This window comes from Tachysurus fulvidraco, chromosome 4 (genome assembly GCF_022655615.1).
Source record: "Tachysurus fulvidraco isolate hzauxx_2018 chromosome 4, HZAU_PFXX_2.0, whole genome shotgun sequence".
NCBI lineage: Eukaryota > Metazoa > Chordata > Actinopteri > Siluriformes > Bagridae > Tachysurus > Tachysurus fulvidraco.
The window spans coordinates 16,714,969-16,724,014 of record NC_062521.1 but is presented as its reverse complement, the minus strand read 5'-3'; the positions used below and the strand labels follow the sequence as shown (position 1 = coordinate 16,724,014).

The window sequence follows — 9,046 nt, the reverse complement described above, 5'->3', positions numbered from 1 at the left end:
TGTGTTTTGTGATAACTGTTTATTTATGGTTATATTTTCTGAATTCTGACAAATATGGCAGAAATATTGTAAAAAGAGACACCAGGATATTGGCTCATGTTATATAGTAGATCATGTTTCTCTATTGAACATGGAAAAAGGATGATTATTGCATGTATTACAGTTATTTTCTGGTCATATTGTCCAAGAATAAACAATACAGACAGAGTGACATAAACCACACCAACTTTTTGAAGAAAAGAATTAAACAATTGGTGAATTTGGTTGTAGTTATGTACATTATTCCATGTCTTATTTGCACTCGTACATGATTACACATGCCTGCTTTTAGGGGCGACCCCAGGCAAGAGAAGTGGAGTTTTTACTGTTCCACAGCTGGACATTTTTAATGTTATTTTCTGTCTCTGTTGCCCGAAGTCAACACAACCCATACAGTACATCCACTGCTATGTAGCAAACTCAACACAAGGGTTAAGACAAAAAAAAACTTCTGTTCTTTTTTTTTTTTTTAACTACTAGCGTATGAGTATAAAAAAGAAAAATGTACATCTTAGCCTGACTCTTGTTTCTGTAGCTGTTTTTCCCAGCCTGTCCTGAGCCTTGCAATGACTTTATACCTCTGGGGTTGAAGAACAACTCCGAATTTGCCCTTTAGCTCAGGCAGAGGCTGACCAGCGGGCACCTCCAGAGTGAACCTTTGCAGAATCCATGACATGAAGAGGAATAGCTCCAATTTGGCCAGAGCCTCACCAAGACAGACACGCACTCCAGCACCAAATGGTAGATAACTGAGTGATGGGCAGCACAGACTGTTGCCTTCCTCATTCAGGAAACGCTCTGAAATTTAAAAATAAATAAATAAAAGTTAGGCAAAGTAATACAGCAGCAGAAATAAAAAAGTATTTAATAGACCACAGTGGCTCTAAATTCTGTTTTCATTTACCTGGTTTAAAGAGTTCTGGGTTTTTCCACTCTTTTTCATCATGGTGCAAAGACCACAGATTGATGATGACTCTTGTCCCTTTCTGTACAGTGTATTCTCCTATACTGTAGGAATATTACAGACAGGATGAGAGCAATAGCCATATATAAACTGTGTGTGACAGGCTTCACCTGTTTTAATTTGAGTACAAAGTGATATGGAATTACTTTGCATCTGAGAGAGCGACGTGAGGGATGAGAAGTGGCGAGACTGGCTGGATTCTAAGCACCTCTCTGATTGTGGCTTCCAGGTAGGGAAGATTTCCTCGGTCATTAATCTGGGGGTGCCTGTCCTTCCCAATCTTAGTGTCCAACTCCTCTTGAATTTTTAATTGAACCTGGAAAATATAAAGAGAACACTGTCACGCTTTTTATATAACAAATCACAAGTAATTCAACTATATTGGTAATGATGCTGTAAAAGTTTATATTCATTATTTGGTATTTCATGACTAATTAGACATGATGATGAAATAATAAGTTACCTGTGGATGATGAACAAGATAAAGAATGGACCACTTCAGTACAGTGGTTGTAGTCTCCACACCAGCACCAAAAATATCTCCGACAGTCATAAGTAGATGATCATCAGAAAGACTGACATCCTGGGTGCTGGTGTTGTTATTCTCAGAGCTGTGTTTGGCACGCAGTAGGGCATCCAACAGATCTCGCTGGATGTTATCACTAAAGTCCTCCTGTAGATGGAGACAAATCTCAAGTAAGGTCAAGTAAATAATGATATCCGTGTAGATAGCTGTGTTTTACCTTGTGTTCATCATATTTCTTCTGAAGGAGTTTGTCTCTAATGGAGACACAACGCCTTAGAATTCTGAGGTCTTCATTTGGAAAGAGCTACACAGAAAACAGTGATTGGTTGTAGATATGTTGAAGTGAAGTATATTGTCTGTAAAGTTTATTTGTTGTGTTGTACTTTGAGAGAAAGGTTCACCTGGAGCCAAGGAAAGATATCTACCAAACTATCCTTGGCAACTGTGTCCACAATTCCCTGGCTGTACTGGAGCATAGCTTCAAACTCAGGATCTCCACGTTTATATGAGGAGCTAAAACAGAGTGTACATACTACGTTTGTAACAGCACGGGTCAGCTCTGGGGATAAGTCTACTGCAGAGCTCTGCAGGGTAGTGAGGGTTTCACACATAGAGCTCGCCTCTTGGCAAACTAGGAGGAACAGAAGAAAGTGTTATAACAGTGTAAACAGATGCTGAGTGTTATAACTTTACATATTTCTCAAGAATATCTCCCTGTCCTCAGAATGTTATGTCAAGGGAATCATAGCTTTGGAATTGTACTATATCTGATGTTTATCTGTTTTTATCTTACTTATTTTCTCGATAGATGCAGTTCCCTCTCCAAACATGCTCAGGGCTCCGTGCACAATTTTTCGATGAAACTTCCATGTGGCACTATAGTCAGCAAATGCTATGTCTTTCCCATCTCGTGTTAAAATGTCTGTAGTAACCTTGAAAAGAGAAATTTTCATATGGTTGTTCATCACTGGAAAACTCTTTACCTTGTTCAGTAACAACATAATGAACTAAATGTATTGCTAGGGATCTCAGACAGATACAGGTTACTTACAGTGCGTGGTCTTCCTGCAAATATTTTCCCTTTTTTAAGCAGGACGTCTTTTGCATGGTGATAGCTGTTGACGATGATAACTTTATGAGAGCCCATCATAAGCGAATAAATATCTCCATATTTCTTTTGCAGTTGCTGAAAGAAAATATGTGGTGCGCTGTCACTCCTTAGGCTCAGAAGACTCCCAATGATTGGGAGAGATGGAAGGTTTGGAGGAGCTCTCTCATCTACCAGAAAGCCATGGATTTTCCTCAGATAAAGAGCCACTATGATTGCTGCAGCAAATATAAAAAAACAAATAAGCCATGCCATGCTCAGGTATTCAGTAATTTCAGTTCGACCTACATCAAGGCACTCCACAGGCTTTGAGAAAGCTTACACGGGTATTTTATATTCCTTCCTCAATGTCACCTCCTTGACCTCAAAATGTTTCACCTCAGCTATCTTTAACAGTCAATGTCATTTTAAACTCAGAAGAATGGCGCTAGTCAGCTTGTATCCAAGTATTCTCTGGATTTACAATGTCACCTTATGCATAAAAATTTAATACTTCACATATTTTTCATATCTAGACATAGACACAGAATCAGTCATTACACTGCAAAGTCATTTGCAAGTGTAAATATCTAGAATATAGTTAAATGTATCTTGAATTTTCCATTGTAACATTACATTAACACACATAAGATTATTGAACCTATTTCTAGACATTTTTTCTCATTTCAAGCTTTGCTTGTTTTAGTGGTAGGTAATTTGGCCTTTTTCTAAAATTCTGCCATTACAACAAGCTTGAAATTGGTAAAAAAATAAAAATAAAAAAAAAATCTAGAAATAGGTTTTAGATGTTTTTTATTTACAAAAGATAAATGCTGATTATTGAAAGACTGATAAAAAAAGTGATAAAAGGAACGTGTCTAGAATATTTTCCATAACATTAAACATATGAATAAATCTTTAAAATTTCATAATTGTAATTGAAATAATACTGTTACAAATGTTTGTTGCAAAAGAGGAATACAATTCATGATGTGGATGTTCCTTTGATATGTACCACTTACCTAAGTATTGTCGCAGACCAAGAACCCCCATTCATGGTAACAATACTCCATAATGGCAGTGGCCTGATTCTGTGGAATAATACTCTTTGCCACACTGCAAAAAAATGTTCAGAAATGTTTTAAGTAACAGGACAAAAAGTTCAAGGTGTTGGCCTCCAAACTCCCAAGATCTGTATAATGTCCTCGCAAGGACCTGCAGCTGACATCTTGGTGTCAGACACTATAGCGCATCTTCAGAGGTTTTGTAGAATCCATGCCTCGATTGGTCAGAGCTATTCTGGCAGAAAAGGGGTCCTACACTATATTAAGCAGGTGGTTTTAATGTTATGGCTGTCTGATGTATGTACATGCTTTATAATGGTTCTGTACCTATTCCACAAAAATGTTTGTAAACTATGACTGAACTAGAGCTTGTTTCTAGCCATCACACAGCATTAATAAAGCACTATAATTTCTGTATACTTAAGTATTGTGGGTAGCGTCGATTACTTGGGTTACTGTCTGTATGAAGTTTTGCATATTGTCTGTGTTTCCTCCAGGTTCTCCAGTTTTATCCCACTGGTCAAACACATGCACAAAGGCATAGTAGCTCTGCTAAGAGTGAATGTGTGTAAATGAAATGTTGCACTGGACTGGCATCCTGTCTACCTTGCAGTGCTAGCTAGAAATGCACTGCATCAACCACAGCTTGTAAACAGATCTTAAAGCGGATTGATGTATTGTGTTTACTAAGGGAATACTGCAGTCAGCGCTCTTTGTGGCACGCCTCTTATTATCTTATAACACGTGAGTAGATTAGGAAATGCTGCATGATTAAAACAGGAAATAGGAGAAATGACTCGGCACGTGCAGGATTCAATAAAATAAGAAAAGTGTTTTAACATTAAAAATGCATTGAAGGAAAAAATGGAAGAGTAAGGTAGTACTATTTAACGCTTAAACAATTAAATCCGTTATTTATTTATTTATTTATTTATTTATTTTATTTACTTGTTTATATATTTTTAAATAACGTAATAATGTAGTTTTGGGGGGATTTCATAATAGGGCCGTTTTGTCTTTTTTTTGTTGTTGTTGTTTTTTTTACACAGTCCCTCCCTTTTGTCCCTCGAGTTGCTCCGTAGTTTTCATCCATGGCTTCCTCAGAGCCGCAGCCTCGCTTTGGTCAGTCTGTTAAAGGTTTATTATCCGATAAAGTCGGTTCTTGTAGTGGAGATGTGATTGCTCTTACTCGCCAAGTATTAAAGGGATCTCGCAGCCAAGAGGTAACTGTTCAAACTGTGCTAAAACTCCGTTGCTACCTAAACTAAGCTAACTTAGCAGCTTAGCTTTGTAGACGTTGTTAGCATCAGATCAGAATCAGAATCATAAAGAGCTTTATTGCCAGGCATGTTTTCACGTGCGAGGATTTTATTTTAGTGACAGATTAACATTAGTAACTTCTGATGTTAGAGCCTTTAACGTCAGCTGGATATTTCATGACTCTATCTGTTTTAATCTTGTCTGTTATTTACTGTGGTTTTGCAGCTTCTCGGTCAGGCAGCAAGAAATATGGTTATCCAAGAAGATGCCATTCTGCACTCCGAGGATGTAATTTTTATTCTTTTTTTCTTATTAATTTAGGCAAATAAACATAACATTTTTAAACGTGTATAAAAGTTCTTTATCAAATTAACGTCAGAGGAAAGTAAAGTAAACAGCGTTTTGGGAATTATTCTTGTGTTTCAGAGTCTAAGGAAAATGTCCATAATAACTACTCATTTGCAATATCAGTGAGTATAAATAACTCCACTGCATCTAATCTAGATTTATATTCCAGACACTGTATTTAAAATACAGCTCAAGTCTAAACAATCGTGCCTATCTTGTCTTCTTTGTTTAGGCAAGAAGCCATCCAAAAGAAGTAAGTCAAAATAGAAACACTGTTGACAGTTGTTATGGTGGCTACATCTGTCATTTAATGTCAAAACAAGCAGTGATTATATCTGTCTGTCCTTTAACCTTTTTAACAGCGTGGAGCACTCCAGAAACCTTCAAGACCAGCTTGGACACTTATTTAAATAATGCACCAAAAAGCTTTGCTGTTGACATGTTTAACTTGGACTTTGGTTTGTTGACACCTTGTGCAGGGTGTTTGAGCTTCAGAGACACACGTGCTTTGATTGCCTTCTCAGTATACCTCATGACCTTGAGGTAACATCTCTTGTGTAGTATAGATTTGTCTTTTTTGTTGTTTAATTTCTAAAACAACATTCTGTTGAGATTTTGTTGTTGTTGTTGTTATCTTGGTAACTTTTATTATTAAATGAGCTTGCTTTTGAAAAACTGTAATACCGGTGTCCACAGACTTGCATGTTAATTTATTGTCTATTTGTGTTCATGAATAAATGTCTTTGTATAAACATTGTTACTTATTTGAGTGAACTTGCATGTTCTCTACAGGAACATCAGTTGAATGTGTAATAAAGGCACATCCAATATCACTAGCACATCAGCAAGGTCAAACAGATGTCTGTCCTAGAGCATAGCCTTGATCATTACTCCCAGAAAGCTTTGGATTACACTTCAGGGTTTTCACTTATCTCTGCACAAGCATTTAGACACAACCAGCTGTTATTGTGCCAAAAAAACTCACAATGAATCAACACTTTTAAAGATTATGCTTCTATTTTAATTATTCTTATATTTTCTATATCTAACATTTATCATTATATTATTTCTCTATATGCTAAAATGTTTCCAATGGTTTTCAGAGTACTGTGGTGCCAAACGTGGTTTAGGTATAAAACCATCATTCTACTTTTCTGTAGTCCGATAATTCTTATAATTTTTAACATTCATCATGCAGTATATATCTGTTAAAAGCCTTGAAATAAGAGCATAAAAAGTATGTAATCTGAATATATAGAAAGTGGATTGATGATCTAGATTATTGTGTTGGAGTTGATTGCACCATCATGGCCTTGAATGGTTGTAACTTTCTGTATGTACATTTTAACGCTATTGCACTTTTTATAAACTGATAGTTTTTATTATGCCAAGCCATAAAGTGATAATGTTTCAATTTGAACTGCTTTTCACTTTTTAAACAAATCCAGACACATCCAGAGTGGGGTTATTAGTTATCTTCTCCAATGGCTATACAAGATTCTATTACTAGATATATAATTTATTTAATATAATTATTTTATATAATTTAGGAAAAATACGTAAGCAGGGCTTGTTAAATTGTTAGAGCTTAGTGTTTGCTGGTAAAAGCTGTTGGGGGGGGGGGGGTTTCTGGATTACTGCTTCTAACGCCACATAGTAGACGGGTTATTTTAAGAATATAGTATAACAGTAAGGCAACTAGAAAAAAAGCTGGGAAATAATTTGGTCTGTTAGTGTGTTGTTTTAGCTTCTCAGACCTCAGACAAGTTGAAGTTTGTATTTTTCTTTTTATTTGTATGTCTGTGTTATGTTATTTTGATTAGCAGCCATAGTGAGTGTGCAGACATTTAAATTTTGCTGTCTCTTCCTTCCATGCTAGTACCATGAATTGCCATGTTAGCTACACAGTTTATACTGCAGACCAAGTAGTGTGACATGCTCATGCTCAGGGGTAACCTGTTTAAAAGTTAATACTCCCTGATGGTGCCCCTGAGAGACTCTCCCAGTTCTGAGAATCCATCTTTATCAGTCCACAAGGTCCAGCCAAGAGAGAGAGAGAGAACTTTATGCCAGGTAATGCAGTAAAGAGATAAAAGAAAGTGGGTCCTATCTGTTTGGACAGATAATTAAGTGTAAGTTAAGTTAACTAAAGTTTTTAAATTATGTTTTGGAAGTGTGGATGTGTGTTGTTGTTGTTTTTTTTTTGTTAGTTTGTTTTTTGTTTTGTTTTTTCATATTTGTTCATGGATTATTATTGTTAAAATAAAAATGAACAAACATAACCGAGTTTTACCTAGCTCTATTTGTCTTTGGAGCACGTGTCTGGAGCCTGACAAATCAGGGAAATAGATCAAATTAGATAGATAAGTTTTACTTCCTTTACCTACAGCTGCTGACATTGCTTTACTCCTAACAAGGCACAGCTAACATGAATATCTAGTAGAGTTATGATTGATGGATTTGGCTCCATCTACAGACAAATGTTGTAAAATTTCCCAGTATGCAGTGGTTTTCACCTAACAAAATTCATGAACCCAAGACTCATTGGTGCACATGGGGATAAAAGGCTAGCCCATCTGGTAGAGCAAAGAGCTTCTGTACCACAAATTGCTGAAAAAGTTGCTGCCTATAATAGAAAGGTGTCAAAACACAATTACTGTGTATGGGGCTGCAATCCGATCAGTCATCTGTGGGATGTGCTGTTGCCCATCCACTTCGCTGTGAGTGTTTTGTGCATGCTGAGACACTTTTCTGCTTTCCACAGTATAAAGAGTTTTCACATGACTTACTGTCAACTTCCTGTCAGCTCATATCAGTTTGGTCATTCTGCTATGATCTCTCTCATCAGCAGCTAATATATGAGCTTATAACAATCAGCCAATCATTTGGCCAAAAGCTTCAGTTAACGTTCAGCTCTGTGACCTGATATGACTTTGATATTGGAACTCCATGGGCTGGATTGAGTATTTCAGAAAACACTGATCTCCTGGGATTTTCCCACCAGACTTAAGAGTCAACCTTGAGGTGGATGAGCTGCAACAGCAGAAGGCCACATTTGGTTCTACTCATGTCAGTCAAGAACAGTAATCAGAAACTTCCAGTCCAAATCAGCTTGGAATCAATAACAATGGTTAGTCACAGAGATCACATTTCCCCATTTGTGATTCTTGATGTGGCCATTAACCGAAGGCCTGTATGTACATGGTTGTGTGTGCTGCTGTAACATGACTGACTGATTAGACATCTGCATAAATGAGCATTTCAAAGAAGATTAATGGGTATGATGGTGCTTCTCCAGCTTACATACTGTGTGCATGTGTAGCTGTCCTCTGGGTTCTATATTATTTTCAGTGTATTTTCCATACAATATCATACTTACTTCTGGTGAAGTCATGGACAGTTATGCACGAACTCCCTTTTTTGTTTGTTCTGGCTACAATTAAGAACTCATTAAAAACGATTTAAAAAAAAGAAGCTTCTCACTTTTTTTGCATAACGTCATTTGCTGTGCGTTTAGTTTGTTCCCACCTTCATTGGTGTGCCTGCTCCGGATTGGTCCAAGTCTCCGTCAGTCAGCAGCGCGCTGGAGTGGAATAACAGTAGATTTTCTAAGAGCGCGCTGGAGTGTCAGCGGGCTGCTGTGAGCCGCGGTGCGTTATGTCAATCTTATCGCCTCACACAGGACAGCTCGTAGTTAAGATGAAGGCGGACTCGGACTCTCTCTAAACGCTGCATCCAGTTTTCATTCAGCAAAATCT

The 9,046-nt window shown here is 37.2% G+C and overlaps 2 protein-coding genes across 5 annotated transcripts; one reads left to right on the top strand and one right to left on the bottom strand.

The window, feature by feature from the left end:
* LOC113636291 (steroid 17-alpha-hydroxylase/17,20 lyase) lies at window positions 1–8,949 on the bottom strand. Of its 3 annotated transcripts, XM_027136309.2 has the most exons (10): window positions 8,817–8,949; window positions 3,639–3,732; window positions 2,581–2,855; window positions 2,323–2,461; window positions 1,931–2,160; window positions 1,747–1,833; window positions 1,467–1,676; window positions 1,150–1,319; window positions 944–1,047; window positions 1–837 (listed from the first exon to the last, which is right to left on the bottom strand). In XM_027136309.2, exons 2-10 carry the CDS (start codon window positions 3,667–3,669, stop codon window positions 551–553), a joined length of 1,533 nt encoding a protein of 510 aa, XP_026992110.1. In that variant the 5' UTR covers window positions 3,670–3,732; window positions 8,817–8,949; the 3' UTR covers window positions 1–550. The 3 variants fall into 3 exon arrangements, with proteins under 3 accessions (XP_026992110.1, XP_047668370.1, XP_026992109.1); XM_047812414.1 differs by lacking the exon at window positions 8,817–8,949 and having other exon boundaries at window positions 3,639–4,386; XM_027136308.2 differs by lacking the exons at window positions 3,639–3,732; window positions 8,817–8,949 and having other exon boundaries at window positions 2,581–3,018.
* On the top strand, window positions 4,454–6,040 carry borcs7 (BLOC-1 related complex subunit 7). 2 transcript variants are annotated; one of them, XM_027136312.2, is made up of 6 exons: window positions 4,454–4,557; window positions 4,752–4,903; window positions 5,166–5,228; window positions 5,367–5,410; window positions 5,521–5,541; window positions 5,651–6,040. In XM_027136312.2, the coding sequence occupies exons 2-6, from the start codon at window positions 4,772–4,774 to the stop codon at window positions 5,700–5,702; spliced, it is 312 nt and encodes a 103-aa protein (XP_026992113.1). In that variant the 5' UTR covers window positions 4,454–4,557; window positions 4,752–4,771; the 3' UTR covers window positions 5,703–6,040. The 2 variants fall into 2 exon arrangements, with proteins under 2 accessions (XP_026992113.1, XP_047668371.1); XM_047812415.1 differs by having other exon boundaries at window positions 4,466–4,557; window positions 4,763–4,903.
* Window positions 8,950–9,046: the final 97 nt, after the last annotated feature.